The 23,629-nt window shown below is 39.4% G+C and overlaps 1 protein-coding gene across 6 annotated transcripts in view; it reads right to left on the reverse strand.

The window, feature by feature from the left end:
* The window catches only part of OXR1 (oxidation resistance 1), a 468,745-nt gene that overhangs the window by 247,657 nt on the left and 197,459 nt on the right, over positions 1-23,629 (reverse strand). For all 6 annotated transcript variants that reach the window (XM_024129823.3, XM_024129824.3, XM_024129821.3 and 3 more), the window contains one exon: positions 847-1,043. In XM_024129823.3, the coding sequence (XP_023985591.1) occupies positions 847-1,043 (197 nt within the window). The remainder of the gene's footprint in view (positions 1-846; positions 1,044-23,629) is intronic.

Here is a 23,629-nt window from a genome sequence, read left to right on the forward strand (position 1 = left end):
ATTCAATCTCTCCAATGTGAATTAATGTGCAAGGTAAAAACGGACCTACAACATAATTTGTCCTTCCTCAGAACGTAATAATTTTCTATTTTCTTAGTGGCTTTGTTAGTTACAGGCTGACATCAACCACTGTCTCAACAACCTGACAGAACACGGTCAGCCACTTGAAAGCCTGGAGGGAGTATGCAAAGAGCAAAAACCGAAAAACAAAAACGGCACCTGGCTAAAGACTGGCAAAAATGAAACTAGTAGCACATAAGCTTAAAACTTAGAAAACCATATATATGTAATTTACTTCTCTTAGACAGGATATAGAAGGTCCTCAGGCCTACTCTCCTACTTAACTTTGCTGAAGGTGTGCAGTATTTTTCCAACTCCATGTTAGACTGTATGAGAAGATGTCCACATAAACCATCAGAAAGATATACAGTCGGCCCTTTGTATCTGCAGGTTCCACATCCACATATTCAACCAACCAAGAACTGAAGATATTTGGGGGAGAAAATCCAGAAAGTTCCAAAAAAGCAAAACTTGAATTTTCTGCACGTCCAGTACTATTTACATAGCATTTACATCCTACTCGGTAATATAAGTAACCTAGAGATGATTTAAAGTATATGGGAGGATGTGTGTAGATTCTATGCAAATACTATGCAATTTTAGATAAGGGACTTGAGCATCCTTGGATTTTGGTGTCCCTGAAGGGTCCTGGAACCAATCCCCGTGGATACTGAGGGAGGACTGTACACATCATATAAACAAGGGGCATTTAACCACAGCCCCACACATTCACTGTGCTGTTTGGATAGACCCCGTCTATCCACTTGCATAAATCGTGGTACTCACCAATGGTGTAGAACCTCTTCAGCTCACTCCTTCGGGAAGGATGCTTCTGGGAATTTTCTGCGTTGTTCTGCGCTTCTTCAATGATGGGCGTCTTGGGTGTGGTGGGTTTACTGGCTTGTGGCGTTTGTTTTCCTGCACCAGCCAAAGGGTTGAACCCTGGAGCACTAATATCCACCGACTGGGACTTTTTCTTCAACCTACAGGTAAAGAATACCACAGGCTGTAATTACTGACTCTAGAGAAAGACACACTTTCTTCACATTTATCTCCACCATAATTTCTTTCAACAACTGAGTTATACTTGGCCTTGAAAGAGAACAAGGTATATTCAGAAATTACAGACCTTCCCTACAGTATTTTAAATTCTTCAAATATTCTTGAAACTAGTGGGGCAGAAAATCTTCTGTCTAATCATTCTGAAAGGTTTCACTAAAATATATTAAAATGTAAGGTGATAAAAAAAGACCTTTATTTTTTGAATAGCAAATAAAATGTAACTTCAGACAAAGAAAATGCATTTGACTATTGCTTGTAGTTTTGAAAGGAGCGTTTTTTAGTGCTAATGTAAAACATTAGTTAGAAATAAATAATTGCAACCCAGAAAAGAATAATGAAATACCTATCTGTATAACTAGAGGCTGCCAGTGCTTTTCTGTTTCATCGGTAACAGCATCTTAGCTGGAAAAATTATAGCGTATATACTGTTTCTCCAGATACTCTCAATGACAATAAATGTATTGCTCACTCCTGCATTTTAGAGAGCTGACATCAGGCCTAACATGGAAAGCAAAAGGCCAGGTAAGCACGAGAACATTTCTCTTGGTATAAGAATAATTGGTAAATGATATGAGTTAAATTCAAATACTTCAAGCTACACAACTTGATACTTGTAATTTAACGGAACCCTAAAGCCCAGCTTACTCTAGGCCCCTTGGTTCTTCTGGAGGCTAATGTTAAGTGTCATTTTTCAAGTCTTAATTCCCTACAAAAAGCTAGTTGGCAGTTTTCTTTATCAGTTGTGGTAGTCACAGCTGCAAATTTGGAATTTCCTGAAAGTTTCATACACCTTCACACCTACAGGTTTTATTCAAGCTTTTCCAGTACATTAGCTTCCACTTTCTGCCCCACGGTCAGACCCTGCTCCTGCTTCTAGACTCGGCTTAGATGTGGTCTCCTCTTGGGCAGCTTTCAATGACATAGACCGTGGTGGCCTGACACCATTCTGCATAGGAGGTTATTCATAATGAGCTCTCAATAAGCATTCATTAAATTGAATTTACCAGAGCAAAAGCTTTGTTAAAGAAATAGAATATATCAATTAGTAGACGATTCTTTAATGAAAGCAGTGTTTACTCAATTTTAGTCATTTAATTATCACCTGTAGGATATCTGCCATCTTCACATACCACCTATGTTACCTACTTAATATTCATGAAAATTGACTCGCTTTATCCAAATTGCCAACAAATATATTAACAAGTGCTCAAGAGCACTAGTCATGAGAAATACAAACTAAGACCACATTGCACTCATGAATAGATCTACAAAAAGGGCTAAAATGTCAAAGACATGGCATGAAGTATGGTGATAAGGAGCAACTGGAAATCTGGGACACTGATGGTAGAGACCACTTTGGGCAAATGCCTGCTTAGCTGCAGGCATGCATCTTTTGACTCACCAATTCTATTCTTAGAATTTATCCTACACAAATATAGGCGTGCTCACCAAAAGAGCCAGTTGAGAGTGTTCACAGAAGCACTATCTATAAGACACAACTATCAAAAACAGCCCAAATGTCTTACCAACAGTAGAAATGCATAAGTGAGTTATGATAATACTTACAGAGTGGAATTTTATACAGCAATGGAAATGAACAAACGACAATTACTTGCAACAATATGGATGGTTTTCATAAAAATAATGTTGAGAAAAGGAGACAGATACATAAAGGCACAGGCTGTAGGATTCCGTTTATATAAAGTTCAGATAGAAGCAAAACAACCTATGATATTAAAAGTGTGGGTAGGATAACTGCTGGGGAGTCATTACATTGATAGAGACATGAAGGGCTTTCTGGGATTCCGGTACTATTTTCTTTCCTGATCTGGGTTCTCGGTTCCAGGATGTATTTACTTTGTGAAAATCTAATGATCTATGGTTTTTGCATCTTTTCTGAGTATACCACATACTCCAATAAAAGGTCTCCATCTGAAACTGACTGAAATTTTAACTTATTCATTTACAATGAAGATTACATATAGTTACTGAATGGCTGCTTGCTACAAAAAGGTGACCGTAGAAAGAAACAGAATGAAAGTCTTGGCCTCTAGCCTCCCAAAGATGGCCAGAGTAGAGTGAATCTAAAAAAGGATCCTTTCCTCGCTGGCGATGGCTATTCCCTAACCCCATCCCCCTGCTTTTCATGAACTGAAAGGGACTATTCATTCATTCCTTGAATGGCTACTCTGCACCAGGCACTCTACTGGGTACCACGGATACACAGTGAGCAAAAGAGGCAAAATACCTGCCATCATGGAATCCTCATTCTTATAGAGGGAGACAAGTAATAAGCAAAGAAAGAAACCAATAGATAACAAATCAGGTGGCAGAAAGTACTGTGGATTAAAATAAAGCAGAGTAAACGGGAGAGCGAACAGAGGTGTACATGCATACTATTATATAAAGGAGAGCCAAGGCAGTGCTCTCACACCATCAGACTTTTGAGAAGAGACCTGAAAGGAGGAGCCACGAGCATATCTGGGGAGCAGCATTTCAGCAAAGGGGGAACCAGTTTTTTTGTGTGTTAGAGGAACAAAGTGGCTCGAACAGAAAAAGGGAGGGGAAGAGAAACAGATGAGGTCAACAAGATGGTGCTGGGGAGCAGGGGACAGAGGACGGATTATACAGAGCTTCAAGGTCATTCAAGAATGAGGCCAGGAGAGGATGTGAGCAAAGGAGAAACGGCACGATGACTGTATTTTAAAAGAATCACTTTGGTTGCTTTGTTGAAATTAGGTTGAAGGCTGTATTTCCAACTTAAGCAGACTGCATGCAATGTCCTTCAAGGAATCACCACCAAAAATCACCTACAACATACAAATCGACATACAACCAAGTATGTCATAAGGTACAACATACTTAAGGAAACAAGGGTTTACTTTGTACAGGGTTATGTATTTATTAATGCCTTGGTCTTCCAATAACATCATTCTTGTCTTAGTCTGGAGTTTGTAGACTGGAACTACAAGTTACGGTAGTACTATATGCAGCTCAAGAAGGCATTAAGATTAATAAGAAGTTAAGAAATAAGCTGGGGGTCACCAAAGCAGCAACGTTAATTTGTCCCAACGCGGCTTTCCGAAAACTGCACCTAGACACAAAGACTTAGACTATACTAAAAACATTACACTGAACCCTACAAACTCTAAGAAATCACCAATATTTGACCGTTTTCACTTACAAAAAGGTTAATTTTCTAGAGTTCATCCTATAAACTTTATTTCCAAATTAAATTTGAGTTTCAGTATATAGCAAGTTTTCTGCGGGGAGGGGGGTGCAGAGGAGGAGGGATTGAAAGGAAAAGTGCTAAATTTTACTGAAAGAAATTCAGCTGCTCTCTAGTTCTCAACAAAGATTATTTTCAAAATGTAAATGTGACAAAGTTTATTTCTAATTCACATAGCAGACTATTTCATCACCAGAAATGGTTTATATCTTATGTTGGTCTGTTTTAGAATTGATCAGAGTTACTAAATTTATGTGTCCCATTGGAGGATATCAACAATGGATCTTATGTTTGATAAAGGGCTAGATACTATAATTAATGAAGCTCTCCAACACTTCAAACACCTAAGTGTCCCACAACTCCTTTTATAGCCTCTTTGGAATGAGCAAAGGACAAAGGCAAGCAGCCAACAGCCTTTCTGTATTTTCCCTCTTCTTTCCGCCCTTCCCCAACAGACACTCTTCCCAATCAAGACTTGAAAGGTATCATGTTTTCACGTTGTTGCTGGAGTCTGGAATACGGCTAGTAGCTTTGTGGGCTTGCTTAAGAAAAGACTTCCATTTGCACGATCTTAGAAAGCAGAACTGTGTGGGTAATTGAATTACTCCTTTAAAGATTCTAAAAATGACTCTACTGTGGTTGACAAGGAAACCTGCTAAATGCTACCTTCAATTTCCAAATTTCATGAAAGGGGAAGTCTTACATTTTTAACAATGTTCTTAATTAAATGTGTTAAACAAATGTAAATATAGCACAATGGCCTATGTAGTTGTACGTGAGATAAAATACCCATTGATGACAAATGAAGCACTACAAATAGAGACAAAAATAAGCCCTTGATAGGCACCGAAAGGATCTTTGTTTAGTGTGCTTTGCATTTCCAAAGGAAAATAAGTGTCAACATCTTAGATGGGGAGAAAGAAATGCATAGAAGGAGCCATCCCTCTTGGCATGGCTCTGATAGGCAGACTGTCTGGTGTTTCATAATCTTTGCCTTTTCTTGTTCCTCTGTTCTTGAACAAAAAAGAAGAACTCTTCCTACTCCTCCAAACATATATCCCACTCCCTCCTTTCAGCATGGGAACAATGTTGGACACTTCTCTGAGACTCAGTTTCCTCATCTATAAAATGGGGATAAAACATACCCAGGAAGGTTCTGAGAACTAAGTCAACATCCTATGGGAAAGTACCTAGCATAGCAGCTGCACAGGATGCAAGTTCCAATCTCTTTATGATGATGTAAGGGGATACAATTTTGTTCAAACTTCTATGAATGCTGAGGAAATTATATCAGTTTCTTAGGATCCTTCCCTACTGCACAACTTTAAACATTGAGCCTACAGAGATTACATTACATTCTGTAGGGGGCTTCACCTTTTCTGGGGTGTGGATTTTGGTGAAGGAGTGGAAGATAACAAGAGGAGACACACTAAATGGGAGTCCTTTGGGTGGTGTGTAATGTGATATTTTTCCTGTGAGAGCCCCCAAATCTTTTGGAAAACAACTGAATCCATTGGATAGTTCACTTGAGTTATACATATTTTTAATCTGTGTGGAGTTGACCTAAATTAGCAAACTCGTAAGCAGAGGTAGAGACCAAGGAATCAGGAGGAGGTAAGGACAAGAACTAGAAAGCAAGCGTGAGGAGGGTTTTTGCCTCTCCTACTCTGTAAAAATAGGGTTCATGCCGATTTCAACCAGTTCTCCAAGGAGCAGGAGAAGCCCTGCAGGCGGATGATGAAATGTGAGGTCACAGGAACTAGAGAAAAAAAAGGAATGGCAGAAAACTTTCAATTCCAACCAATTTAAACAGAATTAATCTTATAGTCATCAGCTAAATTTTATTCTTGCCTAACTTATTTCGACTTTACCAGAAACATAAGAAATCTTCCACTCATTTTCAAAATCACGGAGTAGAATGCATGAATCTTCTGGCTTAAAGGATTTAATGGACACCTGGAGCCCAGAACTTGTGCCGACAGTGAGTGAATGTGGCTTTAAGCTGCTCACCACACAGGACTTCTCCCCAAGATGTGGGTCAATCCTCTATTTCAATGGCTTTCACCATGGAGAAGCTTTCTCTAAGCATCTTCACATTTAGATGTTTATTAATCTGGTTTATTACCTGTCATACTCTTTTGGTCTTACCTTCCCTTTCCCTCTCACATTGTGGGGATTTTCACCTTCCCACTAACTCCACCTTTCAATCATCTTCCCTCCAAGTCATAGCTAAGCAATGCTTTTCATCTTTCTCTGCCTATCATGCTCTGCATCTTTTAACAGTTTTGTTAACTTGTTTGAATACTGCATAATAGAACTCTACCTTAAGCCTAAACTAAACCCTGTTATGACTTAAATACATAAGAAAAAAAAATTCATTTAACCTGAGTTCTTAACTGGGATTGCTTCTCCCATCAAGTGAATTTAAATCGTACATTTATGATAACTAATTGGATATGCTCCTGAGCTCTGTAGCTATCTGGGGAAAAACATGAACTTTCTCTTAATCATTTACTATATAGTATTAGGATGCCCATAGCAATAATAGCAACAGTTGGGAAAATCTACTACAGTATAAGGGGAATATTCCCTAGGGCATAGGAAAAGTTTGGTTGGGAGGCTAAAAATTAGGGAAGCTGGAATCCAACCAGGACATTTTGACCAAAAAGCCATACTTTAGAATTAGGAGACACAGATAAATTTCAGCTCTGACACTCATCAGTCATGTGACTTTGGACAAGAACATGGACTGTCTGGGTCTCTACTTTCTTACCCACAATGGTGGCATTCAGGCTATCTGCCTACTTGACCCAAGGGAGTTACTGTGAAGAGAAAATGCGTTAATTTCAATGAAAGTACTTTGTAAAATTCCACAGAACTCTGCAGTACCAGTAGCAGCTATACAAATTCCCTCTTTGCCCCATTTATTTGTTGTACACTTACACAAATGTACATGTACACATACATACATGGATGCACGTGAATGGCTATGCCCCAAAGACTCAATGCTTGTAGTCCTTTCCAGTAATTTCCAACCAGAGACCATCTGTGATTTGCACAACTCATTACTGTTAGCAAAGCTGTCTCCTTGCTTCCTAAAAGAGCTAATGTAAGGATATTTTTTAAAGTAGTAAAGCTGCTGAGAACGTAGATTTTCGAAGTTGGATACTGTGCGCTGCAAAAATGTCAAGTCACTCAAAAAGAGCTTTTGAGAGTGAATGCCTAAAGAATTTTCACACTGCAAAATTAAGGGCTTTTGTTACCCCTGCTGTAAAGTTTGACTAAAAATCAGCAGCTAAAAACAAACCACAAAACCATCAAAAAACAAGCATATTCAGAAGTCCAAGCAGAAGAAATGACAGATTGGAAACCTATGCATTAAAACAAGAAAACACTCCCTTGGGGTATGGGGTATGCCAATTACAGCCTGCTCTATAATTGCTGTGGCCAATCTATTCTCTGTGCTCCTAAACACAAGGATTAAGACAGAAAATATCATTAACATGGGATCAGGAATTACAGTCTTCTTTTACAATTCCAAACCAATGCAAAAAGTTTCAACAGAATTATCATTTGGGAGTACAAACTGGTATTGGAACAGTTAATGGGACACCAAAACTAGAGACCTTGTTATGTTTCTAGCCCTGTATTCATTCTAAGAGATTTACACTTTCCTATCTTGGAGATTCAGAGCACAGAAAATTCAAGAATTGAGCCACAGGTGCAATGATATGTAGAAATGGTTTGCTAGAAATTCTCTTGTTAAATGCAATTGAATTCAACTCTGTGAAGAGCAAGGCCAGTGTACATAATATCAACCATATAGAAGCATACATGAATTCATTACCATCATACCTAATTTTGTAACAAAAATACTAGAAATTAAATCCAAAACCAATCTGCCTCTACAGAGTTCAATGAATCCTAATGTAAATCCTAATGTAAAAGGTTAGCCTTTCTTATTGACCTTTCATGAAAAGGACATCCAAGTCCTTCAAGTTTGCCAGCTGGTTTATTTATATCCCCATGCTTATGCCAGCCCAGAGAAAAGAGGTTGGAGAGAAGCATTTTTCATCAGGAATACTAAGCACCAAATCAACTGAATTCCTGCATTCACAGAAATTCAGTCTGTTCACCATTTCATTCCTAGGACTTAGCATAGTTCTTGGCATAGAGAAGGCACGTCATAAATAGTTAAATGAATGAGTGGTTTCATCATGGGAAAAAGCCACAAGAGATAACACAAAAATGCAAGCAAGTTCATGTATAAAATCCATGAAAACAAACTAAGAGAATAAGTAACTTTGGACAGTTTGGGAGCGGATATAATAATCAATTTAGTACATTCACGTAATATAGCCTCTTTCCCATCCGATCATGGTAATGTTTTGAAGCTTAGACAAAGGAAATTATTCCACCTCCATTATCAGTAGTATGATAAATCTGAACAGTATTTCACTTCTTTTTTCACTAAATTCAGCTTTGTAATTTCTAAAAATACACTCTGTAGTCTTGATAAATTGACAACCCCATGCAAAAAATTTCAGTGGTGGCATGAAGAAGTGAAAAGAGCAAGGACTCTGGAATCAAAAACTGGGGTTCAAGTTCAGAATCTACTGTTTTAAAGTAATCTAATATTAAATAATTTTATTGATTTGAAAGTTCTACTTTATATTTTTGATCACTCATTAAGAATTTTGCATATTATCTTTCTACTATCAAGTTTCCAAAAATTAAGTCAATAGTAGTAAAATTTTAAGTTTCCCCTTCCATGTACTTTCCAATTATACCATTATATTGTAAGCATTCACTTTGAAATTACACAGATTTCCAATTTATTTCAGTTTTTGCCTTGGAACTTCAAAGCCTTTTGACTGGAAAATCCTGAAAGTAGAAACACATTATGCAAATCCAAAGATTAGGGCTTGAAGGATTTGGAAGTCAAATTCTTGTAAATGTTCAACAGTCTTCTGTAATAACTCACAGAGATGGAATTTAATTTTATTACCTTTGATGAAATGATTTGTAACATGCTATTGCCACATCGATTGCATTCTGTTTATTCATCTTAGGAAGAAGGAAATCAGAATAAATAAGACTATTTTAAGACTTTAGGCTTCTATCCAACATTGCTGATTAAAGGAATCTATTTTTAACAGGGCCTATTACAAACTATCCGTATAAAGCGTATGTACTAGCTGATTAAAATGCAGTTTTGCTTACGCACAACATAAGGCAACTCCAAACTTAATCAAGATAGCTTCTGCAGGTAATAATACTCTGGGCCAAAGCGCAATGGTTTATAGTTAAAATGCCAATGTAGCACAAAAATCTCCCGTCTTAATTTCCCCAAATGAATACATGAGAAACAGGAAAAGAAGTTCAAAAATATAGGTCTCTTATTTACATATTAATTCAGGAGCTTGATGGAAAACATCACTTCATTTAATCCATTGTTTCTTTACCTCTTTAAACCAACCCATCCTATTGTCATCCTAAATATTTTCAAATGAAAATGATGCCTTGTTGTTTTTTTTAAATTATTTTATTTTGTTTTTTTTTTTTTTTTTGCGGTACGCGGGCCTCTCACCGTTGTGGCCTCTCCCGTTGCGGAGCACAGGCTCCAGACGCACAGTCTCAGCGGCCATGGCTCACGGGCCCAGCCGCTCCGCGGCATGTGGGATCTTCCCGGACCAGGGCATGAACCTGCATCCCCTGCATCGGCAGGCGGACTCTCAACCACTGCGCCACCAGGGAAGCCCTGCCTTGTTGTTTTTAAGTGTAAGACTGCATTATTGAGGGTATTCCTGATTGAAAAGGATTTTTTTTAAACTGTCCTATGTAGACTCTAAGTAGCTACCCTAGAATAGGGCAACCATGTGCCCTCTCCCAGTTTGAAGATCATTGGGGAATCTGTTATAGTTTTCTTTTGTTCAGATAATAGTGGTTTAACACATGAGGTCTATGAAGTGTGCCCCCAATACAGCAAAGTTGGATTTTAGACTTTCTTCAGATAAACATACTATAAAATGTTTAAAATTACATTAAAGAAGTCACTGTCTTCTTCCCAATGGCAACTCTATAAACCTACATTTCTTTCCCTATTATTTAAAACATTTTTCCTATTACAGAAAAGGGTATGGTCCTCCTCTTGTTAAAGCTAATCTCTCCATGTGTTCTCTGAATCCAACAGCATCCTCTCTCTATACCTGAGGTTTTAATGTACTAACTGCTCTCTTCCCTCTGTAAATCCTGAACCAACTGAGAAATAAAGACAGGAGTCAAGGACTCCATTACAAGCTGGCAGCTTGGAGAAGCAGTATCCTGGTGAGGCTGCTCCATGTTCAGAGAACTTCACAAAGATGCTGTGGGCATCACATCCCAAAGACAGAAGGCAGAGGAGGTGGGGCCAGACCTCTGCAGTCCTTTTCACAGTTTGAGAAGTTGCTCTTCTTCCTTTGGAGAGGCACAGATACAGAGAGCCAAAGGTCTCTTCTAAATCCTTCAGAAAGGAAGGAAGTTTCTATTTTACACACACAGGAAGGGATGCAGGCAAGGCAGACGATGTTCCTCCTACATCACTTTCTCAACTTTACTCCTAGGTTATCTGCTTCCAACCTGGTCATGAATCTCCCCCTCTTTGCTAAACCAGTCCCACCAGCATTCAACCAGGTGCTAAAATGTCTCATCCCTTCAAGAAGCTGTTTTCTTCCTAAGGCTACCATGCCATTTCTTGATGTCCCGTCTCTGTTTCACAGCACTCGGCTTCATCTCTTCATCACTGCACAACCCTCTCCAATACCACTCTCACAGAACAACTCGTTTAGGTTTTCAATCATTTCATGCAGTCAAAAGTTACTTTTTTTGGTTTTCATCTCTTTTTTAGTCTTTTAGTCCCAGGATGTGTTTGTAGAGGAGGATAGCACAAAGGGTAAGGCTCTGGAGTTAGAAGCCTGCGTCCAAAATTTGAGCAAATTGCTTAATCTCTCTACAGTTTACTCATTTGTAAAATGAGTTTAATAACTGTACTTACCTTGAAGGGTTATTAAAAGGATAATATAACATCATCCATATAAATATTCAGCATGATATGCACTGGTACGTATAAGTTCTCAACTTTTTTTTAACGGCCCCTCTATGTTGAAACATCCTAGCTTAGAGCCCCTGACACACAATACTTCTAATATTCCTTTTTTTTCACTATTCCTTAAAGAGTTCCTTTTTTTTCCCTTTCAACCCTAAATTCTGGAATATCCAGGGGCCTAACAGAGCTGGGCCTCCCTTCGCTTTACGTTCACTATCTCCCTAGATGTTCTCATCCATTCCCTCGGGAAGAAATATTTATATGCTAAAAACTCCCACATTTATACCTCCAGCTCAAACTTTCCCCAGAACAGCAAACTTAAATATACAACTAGCTACTTGGCATTATCGATTACCTGTGGCACATCTTAAACTCACCATGTCCCTAAACAAATTCTTGATTCCTAAATTTGCTTCAGCCTTCCTTCCTGTCTTCTCCATCTTTGCAAATGGCACCAACACCTACAGTTATTCAAGCCGGAAAACTCGAAGTTATATTGGTTCCCTTCCTTTGCAACACTCTCCAATTCTAATTCATCAACACATTCTCTCCATTCTGCCTTCCCAAATTATACCTTCAGCCTCTCCACTTCTCTCCATCTCCACTCCCACCTCCCTAGTCACCAGCCCTCTGGATTACTGCCACAGCCTCCATACTGGTCCCCCTGTTAGACTTTCCTTTTTTTCCTTCCTATTCGTGCAGCAGCCATAACAAGCATTTTAAGCCTAAAGGAGATAGGCTATTCTCTTGCTCCGAAGAACTGAACAGCTCCCCAGTGTGAACTGATGAATTTCTCAACTGCTTTCCATGGTCCGTAAGTCCCTGCATCTCTCCATCTCCTACTTCGTCGTGGGCTATTCTTCTTGCTCATGTGCCAGTCCCCTTGGTGTCCTTCAAGGTTCTCAAACACGCCAAGCTCTTTCCTGCCTCAGGGCCTTTGCACATGCTATTTCCTCTGACTCTCTGAGTTGCTGGTTGCTACTCATTTTTTAACTCTCCTCAGAAACCCCATCCCCCATGATTCTAAGTAGGTTGTCTCCCATCTCCTGCCTCCCAGCCCCACTCAAGCTGTTCTTTAGTGCTCTGCTCATCTGCTTCTCAGGGTATTTATCACCAAGTCTAATGATACATTTGTTCATGTTTACTTTTCTCTCTTCTGTCTCTCTTACTTTGCTGTTCACTCTGGTGGGCCTGGAAGCACATCTCCTTTATCCATCAACCAAGTGCCTTGCACAGTATGTGCACACCAAAAATATTTACTGCACGAATAAGTGAATCGATGAAGAAATAAGTAAATTATCCCTCTGCATAAATTCCAGACATGTCTTCACTCAGAAGACTTACAGGGCATGAGGTTATGTTTATTCTCTCCATCTTCTTTCATTTTTAGTTTGGACCAGTCACAATGTCCCAAATCTTTCTTAAGAAATTACTGTCACATCTCTTTGGTTAGAAAACCACAATATTCATAACAGTTGTGTGAAAAGAGAGCTGTCTCCAGATCTATGAGAAGGACTAATTTTAAAGGCTGAAAATTATGGTTGAATGCATCATCTACGAAATAGGCTTGGGCTAGAAGACCCTTTAAAACATGTGTTGATATACTGGCATTATGCTAATGGGCATTTCACTCCTGTATTTTCTGGGCGTCATATTTCTGCAGGTAGTAAATTACATTAGGAGGAAAATCAAATGGAGATTGAATGCACAGAAGCAAAATATTACATATTAACAAGCCAGGAAGAAAAGGGCAGTAGAAAAAAATATATCCATATATATTAATTTCTAATTACATTAAAGACTGATAGAAATACCTACGTAACTCTATTTAAAATAGTATATTCAGTCAATCATCGTTAAAGAATAAGAAATAAAATCTGATGATGGCAAAAAGTAGCAATCTATACTTAAGTGTAGTTTGGAGGACCCTTAAAATCTGTAGGGAAGCTGAGTTCAACCACTTGACTTCACAGTGGCATTACTGGAACTGGTATTTCTTGAGCTCATGCTATATATTAAGTAAATGACCAATTACTGCCTTTAATCTGTACACCATAAGCTACCTGAGGTCAGGGATTGTCTTATTTATATTTGAGCCACCAGTGTCCTGTATCCTGCCGGGCACACAGTAGCCACCATTAAAGGCTTGACTTCACCTAAGGATAAACTGAATAACCAGGTACATACAAGTACCCCAGGAAAGACTGCCTTGGAGTCTTCTTATGAACCCTTAGTTGCTTTATATCACAAACCTGGTAATGGCCGTACAGTGCTGCTCTGAGCACCTATTCAGAACAGTGCTCTCGAGTAGATTCTGCCATAACTAGGAATAAACCTGACTTAACACACTTAACCTGAACCTCATCATTCTCATCTGTACCATGCTGGATATTACCCCTGTGATATTTGCCTAACAAGTTTACATTCTTTGTGTTCACCAAATATCCGCTGATTCCCATCTATTCAAGGCACTGTACTACGTTCCAGGGATCTTAGCTGTGGGTATCAGCACTCCGCATTTTGTTAGGTGTTTAAAGCCACGTCTTCCTCTTGTCAGGTGGGATATTTTATAGGTTCTTTGTAGTCCACTCCTCACTGGAGATCCCTCCTCTGCAGTATCCTCATTTTGAGTGAATGCAAATCTCCTCACTGGGCCCTAGTAGCTCCTTTACCAGCCCTCACATACACTGCCATGTTATTTCCCCCAAACAGCCCTCCTCGACAAGATCCAAGACCCTTTCAGGCCAGGTCTCTCTCTCTCTCTCTCTCTCTCTCTCTCTCTCTCTCTCTCTCTCTGCCACATTTTGCCAACAAGAAACAAACATGCCTTGACCTGTAGGTTTCAGCACACTCCCGAGATAGCAGCTCTTTGTATCCCTGTGTCAGATTCTCCCTACTCTTTGATTTCTCATGGTTGAGTCAAAGTCTAACCCATTGTTTCCCCAAGCTCTCTGGGTTGTCCCAATGAAGACCCATACATAGATTTAAGGTGAGGTTGGGGGTTGGGATAGGACAAGATTCCCAGGATGCCAGCAGCTCTCTCTAAAAATCCTGCTCTAATCTCCAAACTGTTATATCAACTGGCGGTGGGTGCTCAGCTAAGAGTCACAAAACAGTCCCTGACCATCAGCTTCTCAAATCTCCATCTGGTGGTTCCACACCTCATTTCAAAATGTGTGAGTATCGGGTATCTTAGATCCAGCTGAACCAGAGAAAATGTCTAATTTTAACTTCCTGCTACAGATGCAATGCATCTTTATTAACCCTTCTTAAGGTCATTGCTCTTTGGCTCAGGAAGGGTTGGAACCACCAAAGAAGGTGGTGATAGAATGGAGACACTCCTCCATTTCAGGGACATTTCCAGTTAAATATGACATAATATGATATAATATAATAATATAATATATATATATTTTTTAAATTTATTTTCAATATATTCAATTGAAGGATTATTGAGCCTAATGCACGATGCTAAGTGTTGGGGATACCAAGATGAAAATTGTTGCTTTCCTTTACGACACAAAAGGGGATGGATTTATAAAACAGAATTATAAGTACTCTGGTTACAGGAGGATAATCTCTCCTCCACTTTGGATTTACCTATAAGTTCTAATATTCATGTGAATTTATTTCTGATTACCTTTTACTCAACCTTAAGAAATTAGGTTCAAGTATTTGTGAACTGTGTGTCATTGCTATTGGGAATAATTAGAATAAGAGAAAAGTGAGGTTGGAATTAGAAAAAAAGAGGTAAAGGTAAAGCAGAAGACAGGGACAGGATGGAGCGTTTTGTTTGTTTGTTTGTTGTCAAGAAGCATTAGGCTGAAATGAAGTGGTCGAGTTTTATTTTATAGAAGTGCTTTAAAATAAAAAGTTCCTACCTGCTACCAATATGTTACAAAACAGAAAACGTTAGACCAAAAGTGGCAAGATTAATCTAATTTCAGAATAAAGAGCAGACCTCTCAGCTGAACAAATTTACCTTTACAAAAAACTGAGAACATCCTCGTCCATGTTCTTATTTTTCCACAAAGAGGTAAAAATCAGGTAGGTGTGGACTGAACACAGGCACTTGAAAACCACTGGACTAGATTATCTCAGATTCTACAGGCAATGAATTTCCTTTGCCAGAGAATCCCTTTATTCAAACCTGCTCCACTCCATCCTCTACCTCTCTATGCCTGACAGCAGAGGGATAGATTTTCATACAGTTTTCCAAGCTCTGTGATCAGGGCCAGCTACATAATTTGTGGTTCCCTGTGCAAAATAAAAATGCGAGGTCACACACCCGTCAAACTGGATCTGCCTGTGTTGCTTAACACAATCCCTCACATTGATTTCCCAAAGCAGAGCTTTTTAAAAATGATGCTTCAGCACCTAGGAATCGTGTATAAGGAAACACTTCTAGAACGACAGTCCAGCTTGATGAAGTCTTTCTCCCTGGTGGCGCAGTGGTTGCGCGTCCGCCTGCCGATGCAGGGGTACCGGGTTCGCGCCCCGGTCTGGGAGGATCCCACATGCCGCGGAGCGGCTGGGCCCGTGAGCCATGGCCGCTGGGCCTGCGCGTCCGGAGCCTGTGCTCCGCAACGGGAGAGGCCACGGCAGAGGGAGGCCCGCATACCACACACACACAAAAAAAATGCGAGGTTCCTTGTTTAAAAATGTAGTAAGAATTCAAGATAGTGACAGCAGAGCACAAAACCAAGTGTGGACAGGTACAGGCCCTGTACAGCTGCAGAGGGCACACACCCGTCAAACTGGATCTGCCTGTGTTGCTTAACACAATCCCTCACATGGATTTCCCAAAGCAGAGCTTTTTAAAAATGATGCTTCAGCACCTAGGAATTGTGTATAAGGAAACACTTCTAGAATGACAGTCCAGCTTGATGAAGTCTTTCTTATTGGTCAGTAAGTCGTATCTTGCAGGTCATAGCTCAAACCCAAAGTACTGCAGATTATGAATTTAAATATTGTCTTAACCTCCTGACAGTTGAAATGTCCTGAGTCAGCTTAAGTTAATCTTTGTGTCTGTGGGGCTGTATTGGAGCTTAAGAATAATATTCTACATGTACACAATTTGATCAAAACCACCTGGATGGTTCAAAATAATCTCCATGTGGAGAAAAGGATACTGAGATGTGATACAGCTCTGGGATGGGAAACAGCTGCGGAGAGTATGCTATCCTTCCTTTTTTTTGCATTGAAGCAGAAAGTGTTTAGATGGATAACATTTTTTAAAATTAATTAATTTATTTATTTTTGCTGTGTTGGGTCTTCGTTGCTGTGCGAGGGCTTTCTCTAGTTGCGGTGAGTGGGGGCCAGTCTTCATCGCGGTACGCGGGCCTCTCACTGTCGCGGCCTCTCCCGTTGCAGAGCACAGGCTCCAGACGCGCAGGCTCTGTAGTTGTGGCTCACGGGCCCAGTCGCTCCGTGGCACGTGGGATCCTCCCGGAGCAGGGTTCGAATCCGTGTCCCCTGCACTGGCAGGCAGATTCTCAACCACTGCGCCACCAGGGAAGCCCTGGATAACATTTTTATTTTGCAGAGGTAAGAGGCATTCCAGAGCAAGGATAGTTTGGAGAGTCCTGAGAAGGATGTTCTGGCTGACCCACCACTATCCCTCTTTGGATGTCACGACCTACAGCCTCCTACTGCTCCTTCCTCTCATTCAATCCGTTTTCCACCCAAAGAGCAAACTGCTGCTTTAAAAACATAATTCAGATCAAGTCAGTCCTTCCAATAGGGCTTCTCATCTTCACCGAATAGATTTTAAACCACTTACCAAATCCTGCAGGACCCTTCACGACAGGGCCCCTGCCTATTTCACTGTCCTCATCTCTGTGCTCCTCCTCACTCACTGCTGTGTCCACACTTTTTTCTGTTCCTAGACACTTTATTAGTCTCAAAGTTTTTGTACTAGAAGCTCCCCTTGCTTGAAACGCACCTTCCCTAGAAATTCACGTCTGGTTCCTTGTCATCCAGGTCTCAACTCAAAAGCCTCTTTAGAGAAAGACCTTCTTTACCACCCAACCTGAAGTTGTCAATTCCTCCCATCACCCTATTTTATTGGTATTTTCTTCAGACTATTTATCATAGATATATTTTCTTGTGAATGATCTGTGGTCCCGAACCGCTTCATTAATGATGTGAGAGCTGAAAGCTCACCTGCCTTGTTCACTGACAGATTTCCAGTGCTTAGAACAGAATTTTAGATGGTAGAGCAATTGTGTCACAACTCAAATACTTCATTCTGCATTAACTAAGAAGGAAACACTAGACACATTCATTTAAAAATGACAGTTAACCTGCAGAGATTTTTAACTAGAAGGAAATGTTATATGCTTTCCATCACTTAAAAATGACAACTTCTCTACAGAGGTTTTTACATATACAGGAAAAAGACTGACATCTTAAATGTAGCACTTCACGTATAGTATCTGCTGTGTTTTTCCTTGATGATTGTACTTTTCCTTTTTAAAGAAATTCTTTGGTAATTTCTCAGGAACTCGATTAAGCAGTCTACACACGATGACAATCTGCACCACAAAAATCCATACAGCACTACAGCCAGCAGCTAGACATTAGTGGTCATTTATGATCCCTGGGTCATTGGTTTTGTCACAGTAAGCAAAGGAAAGCTCAGTGACTACATTTTTAACATTCATTTCTCACTTCATAGGCAAAAAATACTGCCTTATTATTCAGACAAAGCTTTAAAATGGCAAGTCACTGCTGAGACAGTGACGAGAATGTCAGTTTTAGGGGAAGAACAATTCTTTTTCTACCACATCTTCTCCTATTTAACTTCACTGGTATTGTTGGAGTTAGAACCCAAATATTGCTTTATCTCACTACGTATATCAAAATACTGTAATTATATTTCTATGTTTCCTTTCTACTCCAACAGGAAATGTTGAATAAGATTCTATGTGCTACTCAAGAATCAAGGAAGAAGAAGGAAAATTGTGTAACATGTTCATAATTCTTGTCATGCATTCAGTTGATTAAGGGCAGCAGCAATTTTGGAGACAGTGATAGGTCCATTGCATGTTTTAATCTTTCCTGCACAGTGGAAGCAAATACCATACAGGTTTTGGGGAAAACAATCCTCTAGGCACACAGAGCAGAATCTATTTTGTTACTTTAGTGCTGACAACACAAAATAGAAAAAGCAAAACCATGCTACACAAAGGTTTGGGCCACAGAAGGTGAAGATATTAAAATGAATATATTTCATATTAAACACATGGTTTTCTTCCCCTGACTTAGGATGACCCTCATGGACTGGACTTCGATAGAGGTCACCAGAAATAATAACATTTTTCATGGAATAAGTATCAGCCCAAAGCAAAAGTAGTAATTAACAAGCAGTTAATCTGGTAATTACCTCCCGGGCAAAATTACAGTTGTCAAAGAAAACAGGACACTACATACTTTAAAAATATCTACTCATTCTTTAGCCAAAGAGGTAAAACCTGCATCAGTTGGTTTCTTGCCATATAAGATGATCAAGGTGAACTAATGCCAAATGAAATTGTCTTGGAGAAAAAATCAACTCCAAGCATTTTTGAAAAAATTTTTCAAGTGACATACTACAATGGATCCCAAGATGCACTGTCTAATTTACACACACACACACACACACACACACACACACCTTAAGAAAGATGCAGAATGGAAACTAGAGATGCAATCATGATTTAAAACAAGTCTTAAAGTCTGACACACACACACACACACACACACACACACACACCTTAAGATGTGAGCAGAATGGAAACTAGAGATGCAATCATGATTTAAAACAAGTCTTAAAGTCTGACTTAAATAAACCGCATTCCTGTGGTCTATGTTGCTATTTAAAAGTTTCTGGATTTCATACAAAGGTTTATTTGATTGAAGCTAAAATATATGGGCTCCAAACTGTCTCATGAAATTTGTTAGTAAGCAAAAATTTTATTATTTCTGCAGATAGCATTTTTTAAAATTATATCTGAAATACTCCGTTGATTGATTTGTTCATAAGACAGAGTTTGCTGGGATACGTTTAAAGGAATAGTCCATGTGTGGATTTATTATCTAGGCAGCAAACCTCAAAACCACATTGAGAAAAATGTTTGCTTTTAATAAATGTAAAACCTGACGTTCATATACTTGTACCATTTTCTTAAAAATTGTATTTTATTACAATTTTGCAAAATGGAATTCATAGCAAACAATATATGCCAATTTCCAGGAGTGTCTATAAGAACTTTTGGTGGCTATTGCTTAAGGACAATTATCAGCTAATTTCTAGCAGGGAACTACAATAAGAAGACACAAGTCGTATGTAACAAAAGTCAGAGATGAGCCAGGACGTTTGAACTCAGTTAAAAGTACACTAACTAATCCCATAGAGTTTTCCTGGGCAATACATACATTTTTTTCCCCCTGGGGAAAAACAGGGCGACAAAGTGGGCAGATATTATAATGCGTACATTTCATAGAGAGAAGGTGAAATATTCTCTACCAACATATATGTCATACCTCATTCTCAGACATTCAATAAAGATACCCCCTCAAAAAACATATTGTGACCACATAAATTCTTCTACAGAAGCTTTTTCTCCGTTGGGGAGGGGCTTTACCACCTACTGGTACATGCCAGGCTTTTTTTTTTAACAAGATCGTATTAGATCAACTTTTACTGTGACTTTCTCATCATTACACAGCTAATAACTTCTCTTTATTTTGAGGCAAACGCAGGGCAAGTAGAGAACATTGTAAAAAGATGCCAGCTGAATGTAAGATTTTATAACTGATGCAAAAGAATTACCTGTCACAATCACAAAGAAATGATTAAGTACCAGTGACTCATTGCTCCATTAACTGAGTCCCAATATGAATTCAGAAAAACCTCAGACCTATAATCTTTCTAAGTCAATATGTGAATTTAGTCAGTGTGGAAGTATCCAAAGAGTTTATTTTATCATCATCAAAAGCATTTAAGAAATCACCCTTTAAAATGTCCTGCATTAAGTGCTGAACTAGTGCACTTTACACAGACAACAGCTCTGGTGGATACGAAGCTTACTCTACAGTCTCAGGTGTGTCAGAAATAGGAAGTCCAATCTCAGTCACTCTTGTGTTTTCCTTCCTTGCCCAGAGTTGTGCAAAAGTCCCTGGGTCTTAAGCATCACCAAAATAAAGCGAAGTGCCCCCTCCTTTGGCCCATCCCAGTCACTGGTCTACTTTGTCATAGACTTCGTGGTCACATTGGTTCACATTGGTCCACCCACTATTCCAGGCTGCATGGCTTCCTCAGGGCCTGTGATTCTGCTTTTGCTATGCCTGCTACAAACATGGGAATCACTGGAGTGGCTGTGGGGTGTTAGTGGGTCACCCTCTCTGAGATCTCGCTGTCTCTTGATAATGTGTTAGTCATCCCTAGCTCCCTAGCTTCTGGGCACTTCCCGTCCCCCAGCCATTGGGTAGAGCCTCGTGAGTAGTTCTGGCCAATTAGTGGTTAGTGGAAGTGCCATGAATCACTTTTGGTCCATTAATCACCAGTGTGAGACCCTCCATTTTTCCTTCTCCTCTGGCACAGTACTAATAATGTTGGAGATGGTGGCTGTTCTGTCACCCGGATCCCAAGTGAGGAGACACGGAGTAGAATGAACCCATCCTAACCAAGATGGAAATTCAGCTTCAGTGAAATCAAAAATCATGCTGTTTTAGATGGATACTACTGAGATTTAGGGATAGTTTGTTACTAAAGTATAATTTAGTTTAGTGCTTCTCCAGCTCGAGCATGCATCAGAATCACCTGGAGGGCTTGTAAAAACAGATTTTTGACCCTGTTCCCAGAGTTTCTATTCAGTTGGACCAGGGTAAGACCTGAGAATTTACAGTCCTAACAAGCTCCTAGGTGATGCTTATGCTACTCGTTCAGGGACAAGACACTGAGAACCACTGACCTAGACTCTCCTGACTGATAAGCGCTACCTGAGAGTGATGCTCAGTCCTTCCTTTGAACCTGGAGACCACAGCAAAGGGTTCCACAGACTTGGATGGGAGAATGTTTACATCTTTATTTTCATTAATCTAAGGGAAAATGTACCATTTCCTTCTATTACAAATGTAGGCAATAAACTACAATAGTATTGATATTAGCAGTACCTATAAATCCATCATGAATAAAAAGTAGAGATATTTTATATCACTTCATAGCTAAAAGTCCATGCTCATCACTATATCGAAGTCAAGGTAATTATTAGCTATGCTTCCAGACCTTATTATTTTATACATTAATAAATAAACATATATATATTACTATATCTCAATCTTAAAAAGTGTTTTGATAAATGAATTTCAATATAATAGGCTTTGTTTGTAATTCTCACCGAACTACTGGAGGGGACCATGGCATAGAAAAAAATGAATAATACCTACCGCATCATCTTCTCAGCTTAGACTGAATTCTTTTGCCTCGGGAAAAATTCTTGTTCCTTTAGCTGTCCTCAAAAGAACTCTTCTCTCTTCTACCCTACCCCACAATACACAGCATAATCTCTTCAAGTTTAGGATTTTATAAAAGAAAGAGCAGACTTTCAGCAACTTCTGTTCTTTGCACTGCAAAATTCTCTATGATAGGAAAACTAGGGAACCGGATAACTGCATGGAAACTGGGGGAAGGCTTCAAGGGGAATAAAACTTAAGGTTAAATCTCAAATAATTATCCTACCAAATCCCATCTACATGAATTACCTTCCTCTCCTTCTCTTTCTATATTTATAAAAGTGTTTGTCTTCACTCAAAACTAGGTCAAATTCTATTTCTTTTCCGAAACTTTCAATATTTGCCCAATTTCAAGAAGTTTTATTGTAGCTGCCCATAACGCTAATTTGACATGAATTATTGTATATTTACAACTTGAGGTTGATCATATATTTGTTTGACTGTTGCTATTAGGATAATATACACAATATCTAAATATTATGTATGTATATATATTACCATTACCCGTTTTCATTTAGTCATTTACTGAATCACAACTGTTACTGAGTACTGGTGTGTGAGGAGATGGGCTCTCAGCTGCAGCTCACCCACATGTGTTAGGCGCTATTCTAGGAGCCGGGAACACGGTGATGATCAAAGGAGAAAGGTATGTGCTCTCACAGAACTTTAATTCTGTTGGAGAATATAAGTAATACGTAAAATAACAAAAGAATAGGAAATACCAAAAAGTGTTAGAGAATTAAAAGAAGAATGGGATACCATAGTGCTTCTAGAACTTTAATGTGCCTAAGAATCACCTCTTGGTCCATGGACCAGCAGCGCTGGTGTCACCTGGGAGCTTGTTAGAAATGCAGTCTCGAGTCCCATCCTAGACCGAGTGAACCAGACTTGACATTTTAATAAATCCCACGTGATTTGTATGTTAAGGTTTGAGAAGCACTGTTTTGTGACTACATAGCAGCACACAGTAGGTACTCAATATTCATTCATTTAGGGGCAGTGAATAGTCATTAAACTGACTGGCATGCTATAGTTACAGGTTGATAAATCAGGATATTGATTAAAGCTGGAGAGCATTATGGTTTACAGATTCCTGTCTTCAGGCTTTAAAGAAAATTAAATTATTTTCAGGGCTCATTTTGTTCCTCACAGCGCACACTGACTGTGTGCACTGAAAGGTCATCAAACACCAGTTTTTTTTCCCCTCCGTGGGAGAAAGTCATTGTTTTCAGGGAGACCATGAACAATTTATTCAGCTTGAAGTTTCACTAAGTGCTAGTGGTGGGGCGGGGGAGAAGCAGGAGGGAGGCAGCACTAAAATCCTAATACTGAAAAAATCTGATGCTTCAGAACCCCCAGCTTCTAGACAGCCTCCGAATATCTAATAGGAAAAAGGAATGAGGCAGATGGGGGACGAAGGTGTCTTCTGCTCCTTCTACTTACGAACCGTGATCTGCAACAAGTCCCTTACTTCTATCCTCAATTGCCCCTTCTGTACAATGAGGCTAGTGATACCCAATCAGTGTTTATTATTTTCAGAGATCTAAACTCTTTCAACATATTCTGATTCATAATTTCTCATAACAACTCTTTAAGGTGGGTATCACCGTGCCCTTTCTAGAGATGAGGAACGGAGGCTCAGAGTGGCTGAGTGTCTTAATCCAGATCCTATGAACACTACACGGGAGACCTGGAGT

This window comes from Physeter macrocephalus, chromosome 15 (genome assembly GCF_002837175.3).
Source record: "Physeter macrocephalus isolate SW-GA chromosome 15, ASM283717v5, whole genome shotgun sequence".
Classification (NCBI taxonomy): Eukaryota; Metazoa; Chordata; class Mammalia; order Artiodactyla; family Physeteridae; genus Physeter; species Physeter macrocephalus.